This window comes from Microtus pennsylvanicus, chromosome 3, assembly GCF_037038515.1.
Source record: "Microtus pennsylvanicus isolate mMicPen1 chromosome 3, mMicPen1.hap1, whole genome shotgun sequence".
NCBI lineage: Eukaryota > Metazoa > Chordata > Mammalia > Rodentia > Cricetidae > Microtus > Microtus pennsylvanicus.
This window is the reverse complement of record NC_134581.1, coordinates 134,379,111-134,400,344: the sequence shown is the minus strand read 5'-3', so window position 1 is coordinate 134,400,344 and position 21,234 is coordinate 134,379,111. Positions and strand designations below refer to the sequence as shown.

The 21,234-nt window shown below is 38.0% G+C and overlaps 1 protein-coding gene across 1 annotated transcript; it reads right to left on the bottom strand.

The window, feature by feature from the left end:
- Window positions 1–19,555: 19,555 nt before the first annotated feature.
- On the bottom strand, window positions 19,556–20,518 carry LOC142846889 (olfactory receptor 13C8-like). Its single transcript, XM_075967657.1, has one exon. The coding sequence runs from the start codon at window positions 20,516–20,518 to the stop codon at window positions 19,556–19,558; it is 963 nt and encodes a 320-aa protein (XP_075823772.1).
- Between the last annotated feature and the right edge of the window lie 716 nt (window positions 20,519–21,234).

Below are 21,234 nucleotides of genomic sequence, written 5' to 3'. Positions count from 1 at the left end.
CTCAGCCGCCATATGCAAGTTTAAATTAAGTCTGTATCATTCTATTTATTACTAAGATTTAGGAGTCAAAGACTTGAGTGAAAACCTTCCAGATCAGAGAAGTTGGGTAGCCTCTAGCTGACCTTGCATTTTGGCTATAGATACAGCAAAAGACACATTTCTTCCCTTGTCCCAGAACTAAAGGGAGCTCGATCTCTATAGTCTCTGGCCTTTCCTTCCTGTGTGTCTTCTCTATCCAATTTACTGACTTCTCTATTGCTAATTCAGGTCAGCTAGCCTTTGGTCCCATCCCCTGATTCAAGGTAAACTTTATTGCCAATCTGAAGTGTTACAATGTGACCAAAATATCCCACAACAGACAAGGACAAATTGATTTTTAAAAAATCTGAAGAAAAACAAAGAGCAAAAACATTTCAAAAGTACTCAAGAGAATTTTTAGTGGTTTCAAAGACAGAGAAATGGCTAGGAGTGTGCTGATTTGGTTAATCAAGGATAAAAAGTAAATTGAAATTTCACCACTGTGCTGTAGAACCAGCAGAAACAAATATGTGGTTCCTCTATTTTATCACCTACCTGGGAAGTGCCTCTTCGCCTGGTGAAGAAATCAATATTTTATATAATGAAGAGACAAATGAGTGCAATAGCTGCATATTTACAATTATGAACACCTTAGAAATTGACGCTTGGATGAGATTAGGGTGAAGTTTTCAAATTTGTGATCAACTTATTACGTAGAGTCTGAAACTCCACTGAAGACATCTGTGCTCCCTGTTTGTGATAATGATCTGGATGGAGCTTAATTTTTTTTATGCTGTGTTTGCATATGTGACCAGTAGGTAATAAAAATCTCTTATCTACCTCAAACTTTGTAATTTTCTGAAGCCAAATACTTCAAAACCTATCTTTACATTTTTAAATAATTGACATTAATTTACCATGAACTGTTTCATGAATTCACGAAATCCTAGGTTTTCTTTGGATGAAAGTTGGTGACTGCTGAGTCATTATCCTTATTTCTTAGTGATCTATTCAGATTATCTGTTTCTTCATGATTCAGTTTGGGTACAGACTCACTTCTTTGAGATTTTCTAATTGGTGCCACATTGTATGAGACCCCCTCAGGATCCCTCATACTTCAGAGTATCAGGTATACTGCTTTCTCCTTCAGTTCTGTTCCATTATAAGAATCTTCTCTGGCACTTCAGTTCCACAGAAGGCCTATGACCATTGTTTATCTTTTAAAAGACAATTCTCAGTTTCACTAGTTTGGGCCACTCCTCAGGTGCTCTCCACTCCACCTGCTTCTGCTCTGAGATTTCACTAGAAGATCAGGAAGCCTAGAGAGCAACATTCCTGCTCAACAGTGATTTAAAATTCTCAATAAAATGCTACCAAATTCAATGTAAGAACATACTAAAGAAATATATACCACGACTGAGTGAGATGTATGCTTGAGGTGCAAAGATGGTTCAACACATTCAAAGCAATAATATATTAACACACTGACATTAGCAGGTATAAGTCATAACATAATTTTAAAACATGCAAAAATCATTGAGTTAAATGCAATATCCTTATATAATTAAAAACTTCTCAAAATTGCAGAGAAAAAGAATGTATCTCAACTAATGATAAACTTAATGGGACAACCTTTTTTTAAATTTATTTTATTTCCTTTTTTAAAAAGAAAGCAAACTAACTTTTTTTCATTTTACATGCCAATCCCAGTTCCTTTTTCTACCCTCCTCCAATTCCCTTCACATCCACCCCTTCATTCCTCAGAGAAGATAAGGCACATTGCTTGGGGGGAGGGCAACATTTTTAACCACAAATTGAAATAAGGTATAGATGTTGTCATCACATCTCCAATTAGAACTACACAGAAATGCTACTGCATAGGCCACTTATGCAGGAGAAAGAAATAAAAGGCATAAAAATCATAAGTAAAGAACCAAAATCATTTGTGTTTATAGGTAAGATATTAAATATATATAAAGTTGAATGTATATTATATATAAAGTTGAATATATATAATATATAACTAAATATGCCATAAAAATAATCAACATACTATTAGGATTAATAAGGTTGGTATTGTGGGATAATACAAAATACAACATACAAAGCTGGTTGCATTTTGTGCACTAACAATAAACTATGAGAAAAAGAAAAGTGGAGGAACACAGTTCTTTTTATAATACCAGGAAAATATACTTACAAATCATTACAAACTAGGACATCGGGGAGACTGAAATACAATGCACAGGGATTTTATTTTTATTTATTTATTTATTTAAGATTTCTGCCTCCTCCCCGCCACCACCTCCCATTTCCCTCCCCCTCCCCCAACCAAGTCCCCCTCCCTGGTCAACCCGAAGAGCAATCAGGGTTCCCTGATGTGTGGGAAGTCCAAGGACCACCCACCTCCATCCAGGTCTAGTAAGGTGAGCATCCAAACTGCCTAGGCTCCCACAAAGCCGGTACGTGCAGTAGGATCAAAAACCCATTGCCTAGCCATAAATAAAGGACATTGAGCCTATAATTCGTGATCCTAGAGAAGCTAAATAAGAAGGTGAACCCAAAGAAAAACATATAGGCATCCTCCTGAATATTAACCTTCATCAGGAGATAAAAGAAGAGAGAGCACGAGCAAGGAACTCAGGTGCACCCACACACTGAGACAATGGGGATGTTCTATCGGGAACTCACCAAGGCCAGCTGGCCTGGGTCTGAAAAAGCATGGGATAAAACCGGACTCGCTGAACATAGTGGACAATGAGGACTACTGAGAACGCACAGGGATTTTAACATTGTAATAAAGAATCAGAACCTCAAGCAAACAGTCAACTTTGTCTATCTGGGAGGAAACCTCAGTTCAAAGGAGGGAACTATTTCCGATGTCAAAATGTGGGTAGGGATAGTGAGGGCTGCATTCCAGGCACTAGGAAAGGTTTGGTCAAAAAGAGACATAATGACAGCAACGAAATTACAAGTATATGAGACACTTGTCTTGGGCTGCCTTCTTTACAACTTGGATACCTGGACAATGAAACACTCCTCAGAACAGCTCCTGAGTGTGTTTGAGATGGCATGTCTCAGGAGGAGTCTAGGCATCACACAAAGAGACAGTCTGTGCAAGGGCGACATTAAGACACATCTCATCCAGAGAAGGAAGTAATCTACAGGAAATGGCAATGGCTCTTGAGATATTTTGACCATGTTATGAAAATGAATGACAGCAGACACCCGAAGATAGCACTGCTTGGAGGAGTGCACGGGATAAGGGAAAGAGTAAGGCCACAGAAAATGCTGGATAAACAGCAGAAAGGAAGACTGTGAAACCTTGGGTATAACGATAACTCAAGCATCTAGGACTACCCAGGATAGGAACAACTGGAGAACTGCCATAAACAGGCTTTTCATGCATGCTTAAGCGTTGCCAGGCATACATGATGATGATAATTCATATATAAATTCTTAAAGGACGGAAAGGAGGAATCAGAAAGAAAAATCAAAGATGATGAAGAAAAAGTTCAGGTAATTTTAGTTTTAATTCAGAGCAAGTGTGGCAGATATTTTGGTGTATTCACATCTTAATACTTCTTAGCAAACTTCCACAATAATATTAAATATAATAATATTATGCCTTATTTCATAATTCATGGTTGAAGACTCTAAGTCTTATAGAGGTTAATTCAGGCTGTAAATGATGCAGATAGGTTTCTTTCCTCTAGAAACTAACTGGTCAGCAAAGAAATACCTCAAACTCCAAATATATTTACATCAGAAAAACAATTCAATTTTATTGGAACTTCCTTACATTTTTCAGAAGGGAACATGGAAGCAGCAGGTAGACTTGGCACTGGAGCCATAGCTAAGAGCTTACATGCTGATTTCTCTAGAATCTCTCATTCTAGAGAAAGTGGACATAGATAAACAAACCAAGGAGGCAGAGGAGTTCATTCAAGAATAGGTTTGTTCAAGACAATGGATCATCAAGTTCATGGTATCTAGCTGTTATATAGAGTTGTGAAGCTGTATGTTATGATAGCTTACCGAGTCTGCACACAGTTATTGGTGTTGTAAATATAGCTCTTGTCAGTGTATGAGAAAGAAGAGAGTAGTCGTTACTGTTCTCATGTGAACTCATTTAAATATTTAATGAGATGGAGAAGGGGGAATATGAAAATGAACCCTAGAAATCATCTGTCTGACTCTACTTAAGTTGCCTCAGAGATCTCTTCAGTCATCACCACAGCTAACCAACCAGCTACAGACTTGAAAACTTCAGTTCACAGCTCATCTGCATATATCATTGTTAATACTAAACCCATCTTAAAGTCAAGATTTGTGTCTTCTGTTTGGAACATTTATTCAGTTTTGTTCAAATCTATATCTCCCAAGTTGCAATTCCTAAGACCCCAAATAAAGTTACTTGATTACTGATAAACTGTTACTGGAAGACAGGAGAACCAAGAAATTCTAGGACTATTTTACCGAGGCATTTTTTTTTCAAAGCTGCTGATTGGGCAAGTGGGTACATTCAGAGGAGTTTGATGACCAAGTCCTGTGCTGATTATAAGAGAAACATGAATAATAATTTCATTTTTCTTTATCTCATGATTCCATCATCCTCCTGAGCAACTCACATGATCTCTGTACTATACACTCAGGCAATGGATGAAAAGCATCAGGACCAATAAATTTAATAAACCAGAAAACAGATTAACTAAGCTAGATCATGAGTTTTTAGTATAATATATTATGTAATGATGGGAGGTTGAAAGGATTTGATTTGCAGTTATGAAGTTGACTGTATGGCCAAACAGTTTAGATTGGCATTTTACTAAACCACAGTATATCGAAGTTCTTTAATCTCTGTGAACCTCTTTGTTCTCATTACTTGTGAATATTCAATATCCTCGCTCATCAATCCTCGCTTTGCAGTACATCTCACAGTCTAGAGAAAGTGCACTTAGATAAGCATGCCAAGGGGGCAGAGAAGTTCACTCATAAACAGGTTTGCTCAGGGAGACAGTGAATCACCATGTTCATGGCATGCAGCTAAAATACAGACTTGCAAATTCACGTGCTGTGATGTGAATTCAGTTTGAGACTGCACATATGATTGGTGGTGCAAATACATCACTTGCCCGTGTGTAATAAAAGTAGAGTAGTCATTGCTAATCTAATCCCACTTCAAGAGAAGATGTGAGACTACTAATAGAGGAGGCAAGCAGTCTGCTAAGAGTAGGCAGGGAACCATGGTAGTGTAGATTCACAGAGATCACCAAGAAGAGTCTCAAGGGATATTCTAACTTAGGAAAGTAAATTAGAGGTCCTGAGATCAGAGATGTTATTACAAAGACTCTAAAATGATTTGGGTAGTGGCTCCTGTGGGATAGTGATAGAGTCACAGTTCAAAGTTGTCATCTATCAGTGACCAAAATGAAAGACTAACCAGTGCCCTGAGACCAGATGGGGCCAACTCTTTTAACTAACTCTACAAATACCCTTGAAGTTTCCTATGGCAGAGTAATTCAAAGTGAAGTTATCACCTCTTCCTTGAATGTTCCATGGTGTAGGAAAGGAACTGCATTGAAAATGTTATTCTACAGATAAATGTATTCCTCATAAAAATTAAAAGTAATCAAATTTATACAATAAGGTACATAGATTCCAAATAGTTCATTGGGGATTACATCAATGAGCTCCTGAATCCACACTCCGAGTACCTCCCCCAATATAGGTTCACTTTGTGTTTTTGGTTGATTAAGACATTTTAAGCCTCTTTCATTAGCATCTATGTGAAAGTAGTTTTCAATCTTATAAGTCATTGACCATGCAGAACAAGGTGATTTTAAAGGGGTAACTAGCATAGGAAGTCTTCATTTCCTTTCTGCTAGTTATCTCATACCCTGGTAATCCCCTCCCACAGGGGTACAGAATACAGTCAGTATTTATACCTGAGCACAGAACCATATCTCTGAGGACATCATTATAAGTTTACTGACTTACGTCTATCTGATTCAAAGGTACAAATAAGTTGTACAGCGGTTGGATCCCAGGTGCCTGTTAAGAGTCTAAAGAGTCAAGTTTGTTAAAGTGAATGGGTAACTTTAACATTACTTTTTCCTCCACAAGTTTTCTAGAGGAGATCTAGGTAAGGAGGTTCCTAAGAGTTTGAGTCAGTCCTTCTTATGTTCCAGCAAATGGGAAGAAACTATATGAGGATAGCATGTCAGAAAGCAAACCATTCTAGGTATATTTCCAGAAGGTCATTCAGATTCGAGATAGTAAATGAGACATACCCCAATAAAAACAGAAAAGAAGACAGGAATGAAAGCTGAGAGACTCAATGAAAAATTTAGAAAAATTATAATTTTAAATTTCTATTTTTGTTTCAAAATATTTAGTTGTCAAATAAGTTTAGAGTATATTTGATATTATACTTCATTATATCTAAATATGCAGCAAATGCCACCATTAAATCAACTAACATCTAATATCACTCAAGCTGTACATTTGATAACCACATAATAGATCTGAGTCACCACATAATAGAAAGTTTGTACACTTTGATCAAAATGGCCTCAGTTCCCCTCCCCCAACCCTCACAACCACCATGCCATCATTTGTTTTTGTGCATTGGGCAGAAAGAAAGAGTACATATTAAACAGAAATTCAATTCTCGGAGTCTCATTGCTCTTCCTAAGGTTTAAAGTGCCTGCTGTACTAAATTGGCTTAAACACACCTACCAAAATAAATGAGACTTTTTCTTTTTGTTTATTTCATTTATTTATTTTACCTCCCAACCTCAGCCTCTCCTTCCTTCTCTCTTCCCACTTCCTCCCCCCGCCCCACACCTTCCCTCTGCCCCCCTCCTTAATCCACCTCTATTACATATCCACTCACAAAGGGGCAGGCCTCCCATGGACATCAGCAAAGCATAGCATATAAAGCTGCCCTAAGACCAGGTACCTCCCACTGTATTCAGGCTGGGCAAGGCAATCCACCAAGAGGAATAGGTTCCCAAGAGCCAGTGAAAGCACCAGGGACAGTCCCTGCTTCCATTGCCAGGAGCCCTACGAATAGAGCACGCTACACAACTGTCATATATATGCCAAGGGCCTCGTTGTTGGTTCAGACTCTGAGTTTTCATGAGCCAGGCTAGCAGGTGCTGTGGGTTTTCCTGAGAGGTCCCTGAGCTCTCTGGCTCCTACAATCCCTCCTCTTTCTCCTCAGCAGGACTCCCTGAGCTAGGTGCAATATTTGGCAACAGGTCGCTGAATCTGTCTCCTTCAGTCACAGGATGAAGGACAGATGCGCCTTTTCTAATGCAGACAGCATTATCTTAAGCAACTTGTAAAAATTTGTATAGTCAGATCCAATATGATTCATAATTTTATCTCAGAAGCAATCTATATTTCCCCAACTCTTCAATAGTGCATTCAATATTTTAGTGGCAGTGATTCATTTTGATTCTCATTTTTCTATCAATATTTTTCTGGGCAGGGGGCTTCATATTGAAGCAGAATAAAGAACACGTGTGTTTTATTGGCCAAAGCTAACTAAACGTTATCATATGTGGCACCAACTTTAGACAAACAATCCTTGGGCTCACTGGTTTATTCGCAAACATAGCAATGCAGTCTGTCAGGAAGTTGCTATCAAATGTCAACAAGCATGATAAACACTTTCAAACTTTATCATAGAGAAAATAATTATAATATTTGTTTTAGGACATCAGGGTCTTAGAGGAGTTTGCTAAGCTGTGAGCAGAAAACTGGAAAATACGTTAGGTGTATCCAACTACAAGTTTATTTTCCTTTTAAAAGATGCATACCTGTAATCTTAATATATTCAGAGGAAGAGCAAGCAGCAAGCCCTCTGCCTCATATCCATCTCCTCATTAGTTCTCAGAATGACAACATCAATGAGAAATCCCACCTTTCACTAATCAATATGAAGACCGAAGCTCAGAAATGCACAGTGACTTCTAAGAAGCTGGAGAGTTATCATTCGACAAAGATGTCCCAGTCAGGTCCCAACTCCATCTTCTGATCAGTTCACTCTTTCTTCTGCCGCTATAGTGAAGGAGATATTTTGCTTTTAAAGTCAAGCCAAACTGTGGCCAGAAGTTGACTGGACAGTGGGTCCGCTAGCACCTCTCTCTCCTAAGATGGTATCTTCATCAATACATACTTGTTGCTATATTTAAAAATATGGATAATGGTTGAAGAAAGAGAAGAGCTCTAGGCTAAAGTAGGAAAGACTAAGACACCATATTCTGTACCTGAAAGGCTGTTTTGAGGAGACAGCTTGCTTAAAGATGATATAATAATTCAGCTGGGATTCCATAAAGTTGACAAGGCAAATATTCTTAGCAATAAGAAGAAAAACAAAATTTTGAGAAAAATTTAACTTGTCTGATGTTAGACATAATGAGTTACTTGATGTATTCAGGCCCTCAATTAATTCTCTGAGAAATTCAAAACTGGAAAGGTTTTCTTTAAGTCATGATCTTTGCATCTTTGGTCTGAGTGGAAGCAAAACAGTTTATCGCTAAGAAATTCCATGCTTTTTACTTACAATCTCCAGGACTTGTTTGTGTAAATAAAAATTAAGTTCACTTCCAAAAGGAATCGAGTCTCCCGAGTAAATGACATCTGCACAATGAATCATGGGAAACTGGTGTTGCACCATGGATCTCCGTGGTTACAGTGCTTCAAGTCTCTGACATCCTCTTAAGAACCCTTGGTTGTCAAAAGTCTCCTGTTTGTGGTTATTTTTTACTCACACTTCTTTGTAGGAAATAAGAGTCACCATCTTTCAAATTGAGACTATCTGGTTTCATCTGAAAAGTGAAGTTCAAGTTGTTGGAAAATTTCCACTTTACTGATTAGCACGGAATGTGCAGATGATTCAGAACCCATCAGAGGAAAAGAAGATCGGCAAACAGTTCACTATAGTTATTTCAAAAGAAATCCTATCAATAATCGAAAAACCTTCAGTTGAGGTGGTCATTGCTTTTTGCATGTTTTTTTTAATCTGAATACAAAACCCCAGGCATCACCTAGCCAATCCAGTTATTTTAGTTTTTAAGTTCCAAACTGTTCCAATTCTTTTTTGAGATCACGTTATTTTATAGCATAGGAGATGGCTTACAACTGAGCCTCAATACGTGATGATAAGATGATTGTATTAAAAAATCTGCCACATGCTGTCAGTTACTCTTTGTGAAGTAAAAGCAATATGCCTTACCCTTGGTGTACTAAGAATTAGAGTTTCTAAAATTCATCAATTGTGACTGGACTTGTCCATTAACTTTTCACAATAGCAATTGTGTTGATTGGTCCATTTTAAAGGCTAGAAACGATTAAAGGACTCATTGAGGGTACAGAAATCACAAGTTTTTAAAACAAAAATCTTAGGTCTCCAAATAGCTCTGAACTATGTATTTTTCTCCACTCCCCGCCCTTCCTCCCCTCTCCTTCTTTCTCTCTCCTGTGACCCCCACACTCCCAATTTACTCAGGAGATTTTGTCTTTTTCACCATCCTATGTAAATCCATGTACATCTCATTTAGTTTCTTCTTTGTTCTCTAGTATCTCTAGGGCTGTGGCATGCAGGCTGGTTTTTCTTTGCTTTACATCTAAAAGCCACTCATGAATGAATACATTTTATATTTGTCTTTCTGGGTTACCTCACTCAATATATTTTTTTCTAGATTCATTCATTTGCCTGCAAAATTTTCAAGATGTCATTTTTTTTTACCACTGTGTAGTACTCCATTGTTTAAATTAACCACATTTTCTTTACCCATTCTTCAGTTGAGGGGCATTTAGGTTGTTTCCAGGTCCTTGCTATTAGAAATAATGCTGCTATGAACATAAGTGAACATACATCCTTGTGGTACAATCAAGCATCTTTTGGATATATACCTAACAATGGTATTGCTGGGTTTTGAGGTAGGTTGTTTCCTAATTTTCTGAGAAATTGCCATACTGATTCCCAAAGTGGCTGTATAAGTACCCTAGAAATGTCAGCACTTTCCAGTAAAAGACCACACATGCAAGAACATTGTGACAACACAAGTTGATTTTAAAAAATGTTTTTTTTAAAGTGGTCACTAATTTTGATCAAAGTTTGATGAGAAGGGAGGGGAGACTACATTTGAGGGAAACTTGCAAAGTAATAAATTTTTTATTTTTTTATTTTTATTTATTTTTTATTATTAAAAATTTCTGCCTCCTCCCCATCTCCCATTTCCCTCCCCCTCTCCCCTCCCCCTTCTTCTCCAGTTCAAAGAGCAGTCAGGGTTCCCTGCCCTGAGGGAAGTCCAAGGTCCTCCCCCCCTCCATCCAGTTATGTTTAGTAATAAATTTTTTAAAGCAATCAAAATTTATATATAATCCTCATAGTAATTTTTATGGAATATCATGATAATGATGATGCTAAATTACTAGAGCTCATTTAATTTAAAAGCTAGAAGTGCAATAGGGACATAAAATGAATAAATTGAAATTTTGATGAATAGCAATACAATAACACATTAAGATTAAATACAGAAGGCAAGTTACTTTATGATGACAAATGCCAACTTCATTAAGATTTCAAAGTTAAGTCTGCTAATAACAAAGCAAATCGAAGTCACAGAGCTGTTCCCAGAATGCAAAGAAAACAATAGATCCTGACCTTTGACAAATTCCTATTAAGTCCTCTTCTCCAGGAACCATCACAGTGGCTCAAATCGAAGGATATTCTGCAGTGCATAAAGATTATAGTCTCTGAAATTACTCGGGATGTAAAAGCAATGATGGGTCTGTTTCAGGTGGAGAGATTCTGAGACTAAGAAGTCCTGAGCATGTAATTCAACATAGCATTTGAACTAAAGCATTTTGTTTCAAAAGGCATTATCAAAATAATTATCTAAAATTGATTGGACTCTAGAAATCATATGTGATAATATGTCAAGGCTAACTTCTCCACTGTAATGAGTTCATTGCAGGAAGATGTTCTTATTTGTAGGAATGGCACATTACAACTGAAATAATGAGGCCTTGCATTGGCCATGAGCTCCCTTGTAATTAAGAAAACTTTAAAAACATGTTTTCCGATCCAAGCAGAAGGCAGTTGGTTACTGCAGCAATTGTGGCAGTATCACCAGATGGGCACATCTTACCTGACAGGTTGGTCTGCTTCATAGGGTCCACAGTTGGACAAGACTAATGATGTCTTTTCTCCTCCTGTAGCCCACACAGTACCCTCCAGCACTTTGAAAGTGGACCAGCCGAGATGATGTTTCCAGCTTGGGACCAGCCTGCTTTCTCGACACCCTGCAGCCAAGGCCTACGGCGTCTTCAGCAATAGTGTCTTATCCTCTGTTTCTCAAGGACAAGCAAAAGAATTGACAAGAGCCTGTTCTGGTGGCAGGCCTGGGGAATCCCTGACCCACTTCTGTGGAGGTGCCTCACACCTGGAACTGGAGACTATGTGTAGTAACCCTTGGCTTCTATAAAAAGCACCTTCTAGCCTTTCAGGGTAACCTCCACCAGTCCTTATTCTGTGCCTTTCTTTGAACTACGACATAAATCCTTTATACTTCCTTTGTCTCGGTTACTAATCTCCACCATTTCATTCTCATCTCTCCAACACCCCACTTACCTCCCTTCTTAAAGGTATCTACCCACAGTCTTCCCCCTATTGCCTTTTACTTGTCTTTTCCTAGCCTCCTTCCCTTCAGGCAATCAATTCTCCATGTCCACTCTCCACCATAGGGACGGATGCCTAGTGCCGTAAGACCAGCTAATAAACAAGGCCTTGGGAGGTCATTTGCCCAGGAGGAAAAATTCATTGTGTTACTAAATCAACATAGCGCCAAATTATTATATCAATATCTATGTTTATACCATAGGTAAATGTTGCTCTCAGTCTCGATCAGAAAAGCCTCCCCTTTCAATGGTGAAGGTCAAGGCTAGTGGCCCAAGAGGCTGAGAATGTGAGTTGTGAGCTCAGTCCCCTCCCCTCAAGTTGATACAAACACTACAATCAACAACCAACAGTGTGTGTATATGTACATGTGCCATGGTGCTTATGTGCAAGTCATAGAACAAATTGGTATGAATTTGTGGGACTTGTTCTCTCCTCATAGCTTTATTTGGATTTGGGGGATAGAATTCATGTTGCCAAGCGTGCACAAGTGTCTTTATTTGGGCCATAGGATGCCCTAAAATGGTGAAATGTTATTTAATATTACTAAACCATTATTAGTCTGGGCTTCTGTGAGCACCATTTGAACTGGTGTACTGAACAGAGCAGATAATGATCCCCTAAAGTGGAAGACATTATCCAGTCTGTACAGGGCCTGAATAGAACAAAACGACAAAGGGGAGCTGCACTGCTCCAGCTCAGATCTCACTCGGCCTTCTGGTTTCCAGACCTCTAGTCCTAGATGGGCACCCATGCCACTGACATCTGACTTGCAAGTCTTTTAACAACAGTGTTGATCGACGCATCAAAAATAAGTTGAGAGGGAACATTGAAACCATATTAAGCAGTATTGTTTATTCCTTTTTTCACCAGTCAATCACTCTGACTCTGTTTTTCTTGGAATACATCTCATTTACACTGCTGTTTATTTTGTTTTGCTTTCAGGTTTTAAAATGTCTTTTTGATGGAACTGCATAGAGCTTGGCATGATTTTCACAGAGTACTGAGCACACTTTGAGATCTTCCCACATGATGGATGACCTCACATAACTCTTTCTTGTTTCGTTCTATGAATGGACTCAGTCTCCTAGGAATCCTCCCACAGATTCTTTCCAGAAAACTTTTGAAGGGGAAGAATGATGTTAAAGTTGCCCGTTCACCTTAACAAGCTTGACTTTAGACTACTAACAGGCACATGGGATCCTACCCCTATGCAACTTACTTGTACCTTTGAATCAGACAGAAGTAGGTCAGTAAACTTATAATGATGTCCTCTGAGATGTGGTTCTGTGCTCAGGTATAAATACTGACTGTGCTCTGTACTCCTGTGGGAGGGGATTACCAGGCTATGAGATAACAAGCAAAAAGGAAATGAAGACTTCCTATGTTGGCTGTCTCTTTGAAGGCACCTTGTTTTACAAGGTCAAGGGTTACAGAACAGAAAACTGGGAAATCTTAACAGATCTTTTATCAATGAAGAAAAATGAAGGGGCATAGTGAGATAATGTTTGTATGAATTTGGGAGTTTAATTAGTAGTATTCTAGTCCTAACTAAACTGTTTCCAGTTATATGACCTAGGGTAATACATTTAATTTTGGGAAAATATATGTATTTTATAGATCAAAACATGCATCTATTTCAGTTTTATTAATATTAACGGCTACTCAGCAATATATGTTTAATGGCTTCTTCTCTGCATTACACAGTTACCAAAGGGGTTGTTCCACTTTTAAATAGTATGAACATAATAGTAAACATGGCAATAAAACATAAATTGCTGTCTGTTCTTCTGAAGACGCCTCAATTTTTCTTATCTGGGATTTTTAATTTCCATACCATTATATGTTGATGTGGGATTCCCCTCTGTAAGCTGTGAATACCATTGTTTAATAAAGAATCTGCCCTGGGTCTGTTGCAGTGCCGAGTAGGGTACGGTGGGAATTCCAAGCAGTTAGAGGAGAAGAGAGTAGGCGGAGTCAGGGAGATGCAATGTAGCTATCCCAAACAAGACAGACACAGGAACCTTGACTGTAGGCCATGAATTCGTAGTGATGCATAGATGAATAGAAATGAGTTAAGATGTAAGAGTTAGCTAGAAATATGTATTAGTTAATAGGCCAAGCAGTGATTTAATTAATATAGTTTCTGAGTGGATATTTCAGGTCTGGACAGCTGGGAAAACAAACAAGCAGCCCGTGCCAACAATATGTAAACATTCTCCATACTTTAATTTCCATGCAATTATACATAAGACATTCTCCATACTCCCTACTATGTTTAATTTCCATGCAGTTATATGTAAGACATTCTCCATATTCTCTACTGTCCTTTCTTGCCCGGTGTCCCCTGTCATTAATCTTTGTTCCCCTAGAAAATTTAGCCCCTACTTTAAGTCACATATATATGGGCATATAATCTTATATATCTGTATAAAATCTAGGAATTATAAACAAGAGAAAGAATGTCTTTCTGAAACTGACTTAATTTTCTTCCTGTGATTATCCACCTTTCTGCACACAACTTCTTTATAGTTAACAAAGAAAATTGCATTGTGTGTATGCATATATGCATACATATAATATTGTCCTTAGTAATCTGTTGTGATACATCTAGGTTTGTTCGATAGCATAGCTTTGTGAATAGTACTGCATTAGCCACTGATGAAGAAGACCCTCTGCCTTACGGTTTAGAGTCCCACTGATCCTGTGATAACCATGTACTCTTTAAGATGAGTCTCTAAATCTGCCCCGGTGGAGCCATTCCTGAATGTATGAGTCATTCATTCATTCAGAGTCCCCCTCTTCTCTGATAATATCTATGTTATCTTTAATGTCACTATCTACAGTTTTCTCTTTGTCACTGGGATACTTCCTTTTAGGTTTTCAGAGTGCCTTCATTTTGTGCTCTCTGTGTCTAAATGTCCATGCCTCGCTGACAACCCTTAGCAAGCCTCCTGGCTTCTCCTGCTCATAGTTGTACTTCTTCATCTAAAGAGTGTGAGCCAGTTAGGAATGGTTGCACTGGATATTTCGCACACTGAAAAGTCATGATGTGTAATATTTGCACGAAGAATCATATTATCTGAATCATCAAACAGAGGGTCCAGAATTAGTAGTGATGTGCTGGTTGGTTGCTTTAATTCTGGAAAGCCAATGTTACCCTTAGCAACTGAACTCCCTTAATGTCTTCTTGCTCCGGGTTTGTTGACTATATCATCCTCTGGCAAGAGGGAAGGTCTACATAACATGGATTGTTAAATTAGTATATTTAATACTCAAAATAAATAAGAATATTAAGGTTCAGAAAGAAAAATCATTTGTCTGGACTCTTAAGGTGGATGAAAGCAAGGCAGGTATAGAGGCAAGCATCTTGTCTACAAAGCTTAAAACTATACATTCAGATAAAACATAAAAGGTTTCTGCCTCTATCCCTAAGTGACAATCGCTTCAGCCTTCTCTTCTTCCTTCGGGGTACCCCACTAAAAACCCTTGTCCCTAGGCTTATTCAGTGAATTTCTGGTTTGTTAAAAACCCTTGGTCACAATGCTTACAGCCCACTTCCTTTAGGAAGTTCAAGCATGTGTATGACATTCCCAGGAGGAGGCTGCTGTAAACAGACTCATGAGCACATAAAACTTCTGTCTCATGACTTTTTTCATAATCAGCTCATGATGGTCACCATCCTGTAAAGTTGCAAAGAAAACAATAGTATAATGTAACTCGGACATTCTCCTCCCTTCCCATAACTATTGATCAGTAAACAAGATCAAAGGTGGAAGGTGTGGAAATTTGTGTTTGGAAGACTACCTTGAGCAGCAACTTCATAAATGGTTGATTTTGACCCACATGCTACAGTCCTTCATAGCAGGGATGTCAGAGCTTGACCTTGAAACAGTTGATGACGTCACATCAGAGTTAGGAACAGAGATAGGCAAACGCGTTCATATCCATGCTCTTGCTTGCTGGCTCAGTTTCTCGATTTTGACAGTCGTTACCTAGGACACGGTGCTATCAGTCAGTTACACCTGTGTGTTTCACCCTGTCATGTGCTTGGTGTCATCTCTAACCAAATAACTTGGGGATTTGGGTTAATGAAGCTCTTTTTTGAGCTGTCCAGTTTTACTTTGTGAAATAACAATAAGCCATTAATAGGAAAGGTCTTAAGACTTAGGCATTTCTGACATAAGAGGAATCTGACAGGATCCATTTTAAAAATCAGTTACCTCCCTCTCTCTCTGCCTTTCTCTCCCCTTTTCGCTCTCCTTCTCCCTCACCCTCTTCTTTTCTCTCCCTCAACCCTTCTCTCTCCACTTTTCCCTCTCCTTCTCTTTCTTCCTCCTCTCCTTCTCCCTCTCTTTCTCTCTCTCCTTCTCAGATTTTCTATGAATCCACATACTTTGGATTATTTTCCTGACTCAAATAAACAACAGAACTTTAAATTTCTCAACTGACTGTCAGCCTTATAGGTTAGAAACCCAGCTAAAGCATCTCAGTGGGTGAACCTCTGTGCGTCTTAGAATCTTTGCCTGTAGACTGAGTGATGTCAAATAACTCTCAATATTATTGTGAAAAGTTAATCAAAAATAGCATCATATGAATATACTAAAAGAACTATCATGTTAGTTTTGAATTTAAATTCTCTAATTTTTTTCTTCTCAATTTCCTTTTGTTTCCTTCCTTCTCTCTTCTATTCTCTAAAATCAACTTCCTGCTAAGAATTAAGTATGAATATTCCAAAAGGCTGCGTGTATATCTAGCATAGTTTATTATATATTGCTCAGTATTATTAAATTATAGTTCATTTTAGCATAAATGATGGTAAAAATATTTTACTAAGAATATGGTAGAATTACTAATCAATCACAATAGGTACTAAGGTAAGCAATAAATATACATACAGAAGAAACTAAAAGCACAGGATTTGTTTCATGCAGTCTTAAGTGTTTAACTTTTTTCTCTGAACTATAAAAAGACCAATAATTAGCTATAATTTATCCCTACAGTCATATCAGATGTTCATAACAGATATACATTCTGACTAGAATTATTGGAACTATTAACATTATTAATAATACTGTTCTTCAATTATTTACAGATGTGTTTTAATTGTGCCAGCTTATAAGGATTCTTTAAATAATAATTCTTAAGGTGCATATAGGAACAAGAGTGTAGACTGGGTAATATAATTTCTTTGAAAATGCTGATCATGCATAAAACTTGACATTATATTGATTTTTTACAACCATCCTACATATGCTTTAGAAGAATGTGTGTTCTATCAAAGTGGGATTTATTTTTGCTCAAATATTTTACGTCACTATAAATCTTTGTTTACTGTCTTAATACTTGAAAAGGATGTAAAGATCTTTATATTGCTTCCATTATACTTGTTGAAAGTCTTTTGTTAGGAGACCTACCAGTCAGAATTGTACATCTATTGGGTTAAATTCACCTTCTATCATAATGCAACTATTCCTTTATTAGAGATAAATTGTGTTTGATCATAAATTCATTTATTGGTCATTAACATAGAAATATCAATACTTAAATAATTTGCCTAGCATGCATTTTCTGTCTTTTAATTTAAACATTTTTTCTTTATACATCTATATATCTCCTTAAAATGGACAGACTGAAGTAAGGCAAAGTGCCTTTTTAAAAGTTGCATACCAATTAACATACTTCTTTTAATTTACTATTACCTCCAAAATGGGCTTGGCCTACATACCTTGGTTATGGCTAAAGTGTGCATGGAGTTTCAACAAAGTGCTTGGTGCAGCATATTTTTATATATTTATTCTTTCATCTGAACCTTGAATGATTAAAAGCAAATATTATTTTTCCCAAGAGCCTTTAAATCTATGTTTAGTGGGAACAAGATAGGGACTCTGATCTGAAGTCTTGTGAATTGGTGTTAACTCATATTAGTCTACTGGGGGAGAAAATACGCTCGGTTTAGAAGCAGCCGCTTGATCCCATCCTTTGCGAAATCACTCATTGATATGTTTAGGACATGAAATGTGTCTATTCCTTTGGCAGTTGTTACATTCTAGTCTTGCAGGATTACACAGTATGTGTTTGAGGTTCAGTTGTGCCTAGTACATCCTGTCAAAGCAAAACAACGCTTCTAAAAATCCACTTTGCTCCATTAGAGTGTTCAGGGACAATGCAAGAGTTCCGGGCTCAGCTCTCTAAATTAGCACCAGACCCATTGGCGGGCTGACACTGGCATTTCCTATGGAGATAAGTTTGCTACTATTGAATTCCTGTAGTTCTTCCAGCTTTGCTGCAGCTTGTAACCTCTCCCCACTGTGTGTGTGTGTGTGTGTGTGTGTGTGTGTGTGTGTGTGTGTGTGTGTGTGTGTGTCTGTGTTTGCATGTCTCTGTGTGTTTAGGATGGTAACGACTCAATAATAGTCTCTGACCACTCCGGTTTACCACAATAAAGGTTTAGGTACTGATTCTGTGACATGTTTGATGTGTGGCATATAGACTCGGACCAATTATAACTAAGGAATATGAGTTAATGAGGTTATTTTTTGAATTGTCTCATTTTATTTGAAAAAAAAAACAGCTATTGATAAGAAAGGATTTGTAAGCTCTTCTCTGACAAGTAGCAGCATGTAATGACTTTAGATTTTTACTCCGTAGTCATGACCTCACCTCCTCAGAGTTAGACAAGCGAGCAGTATTCTTTAGTACTGACTAAAGATTGCTCCCTCGGGGAAAGTGGGGTCTTTATTGATCAGCTGGGTGCTAGTTCACAGGACCCCACTCTCCATCAAATAAGCATAGTTTCCATTTTTGATCACCATATTTATCCCTAATCTCACAAATCGAGTTCATGGAAGAACTTGGCTGAACATCTTTGTCCGCTCACCCACAAATGGCAAGTTTTCTCATTTACCAGCTCTGTTTAACTGTGTTGGGGCTTTCATCAGAGTGGATGATCCCATGAAGGGCAAGATGAGGTCTTCCTTCCATCCTGCATTCAGCTCAAATTACAAGAGGTGTGTTCTGCTACAGTGTCAGCTAACGTTTAAGAAGTCACAACACAACATTATTAGAACTTCTTCATCTCTATATTCTCATTATGAAAGAAGTCTCAAAAAAGCTGTATTGGCTAGGAAGCAAAACTGTGTTTCCCCAGTGACAATGAGCATAAAAAAGAAACAAAAGATAACGCCTAAGCTACAAGATAATGTTTTTGTGACAAAAATCCCAAAACATACAATGTATCGAAAATATTTAATCTCTTTTAATAAATTTTATTCTTGTGGGTCTAACAGAAATACATTTCTAACATCAGGTGGCTGTTGCATTTATTTAAAAATATTAAGCATTTATTATATTCCAGACTCTGTTATAAGTTGGATTATTGTAGGCTAAAGAAAGGTTCAATTATCAGGGAATGTATATGTGTGTTGAAACCAAATAATAAATAAGTGAGTAAATAAAGGGAATACCGTATGTCATGTACCAATTAATATTCACTGTGCCTAGTCATCAAAGTGTACCTACAATGGACTATGAACTACCTTTAAGGGCTTTAAATAAATGTATTTCTTAAACCATTTTGCCTATTATTTTCTAAATATTTAAGAGCTTATTTTTTCCTGCTAGCTGTTACTAAAGTATTTTCAGCATCCTTGCATTTCTGGAAAAGTGTATTTAACAACTGTCAGTATGTCTCATTTCTGCATTTATAACAAAAACGTAACTGTAAAAAAGCAACCAAAATATTTTAATGTCTTTGAGTTTTCATGTGTCATTAGATCTTTATGTATCTTGTGTTTATATAAACACAACTCTCAATAGTGAGTCGATGGTCTAAATAAATAATCATTTATGTTTCATCAGATGATTTCCTCCCAGCATGCTCTGAACAGCAGTCTTCACATCCTTGTTCCTCAGACTGTAGATGAGAGGGTTGAGCATGGGGGTCACCACCCCATAAAAAAAGGAGATGAGGACCTCAGTCAGACTTTGATGTCCTTCCCCAGCGGTGGCTTTTGACTTGGGCTTTGCATACATGAAGAAGATGCTACCATAGAATATAATCACCACTGTCAGGTGGGAAGAGCACGTGGAGAAGGCCTTCTGTTTTCCTTCAGAGGAAGGGATCCTCAGGATGGTGGCAATGATGAAAACGTAAGAGATAGCAATGACTATCAATGGAACAGCTAGAAAAAGCAGGTTTGACCCTGCCATGCTAATCACATTGATTGAAATATCTCCACAAGCCAGTTTCAGAATGGCCAGAATTTCACACTCAAAGTGGTGAATGACATTGTTACTACAGAATGGTAAATGCACTGCAAGAGATGTCTGTACCAATGAGTCAACAGTCCCAGCAACCCAACATCCAACTGCCATGGGCACATAGGTACCCTTGCTCATGATGACAGGGTATCTCAGTGGGTAGCAGATGGCCAGAAAGCGGTCAAGTGCCATCGTGCCTAGCAGCACACATTCTGTGGCACCCATGGCAAAGGAGAAGAACATTTGGACCATGCACTCAGGGAAGGAAACTCTCTTCCTTCCTTTCAGAAAGCTGCCGAGAATGAGTGGGACAGAAGAGCTTGTGTAGCAAATGTCCAGGAAGGACAGGTTGCAGAGGAAGAAGTACATGGGGGTGTGCAGGTGCACGTCATAGATGACTACTGAGATGAGGACTCCATTCCCAAGCAGGATCAGCAGATACATGCACAAAACCAGCACGAATAAAACTTTCTGGAGCTCTGGGTGGTCAGAGAGCCCCACCAAGACAAATTCTGTCACCATGGAGCCATTGGCTCTCTCCATATGAATATGTCTGTCCTCCAGCAGAACTCTGGGTATGATAGAAAGAAATCTATGAATGAATTTATAAGAGCCACTTCATGAAATGAAAATATTCTTTGTTGTTGATGGTCTATATTTAGTATGTCACAGTATAATGGGGGAAGACACTTTTTCTATGTGATTCATAATTAAGAATTTTTCATTTTAAAAAAATTTTAATTGAAATAGAGTTACATCACTCCCTCATCCCTTTACTTCCTCCAGCCCTTCCCAGTTGCCCTTGCTCAAACTTTTATCATACCTCCTCAATCTCAAATTAATTGACTTTTTTCTTTGATTATTTGTGTTACTTATGTGTGTGTTTGATGTGTGCACAAATATATGTTAATACTATCTGCTGAGTTCATTTTGTTGCTTATGTGTTAAAGTTTCTCAGCACAGCTGGGCAGTGGTGGTGCATGCCTTTAATCCCAGCACTTGGGAGACAGGCGGATCTCTGTGAGCTCAAGGCCAGCCTGGTCTACAAGAGCTAGTTCCACTACAGAAACCAAAAGCTACAGAGAAACCCTGTCTCGAAAAATCAAAAAAAAAAAAAAGTTTCTCAGAACAATTCTGGGCCTTGAATGACGAATGACTACTTAAGTTTTCTCCAATAAGAAAGTGAATCTTTAGATCCCAAACAGTTTATTGCTCTTTCTTCAAGTTGTGGTTTAACTGCTTGGGAATGAGTATAAAAT

Coding starts and splice junctions, on each gene's coding strand:
- LOC142846889 (XM_075967657.1), bottom strand. CDS start 20,518: ATGGAGAGAGCCAATGGCTCCATGGTGACAGAATTTGTCTTGGTGGGG.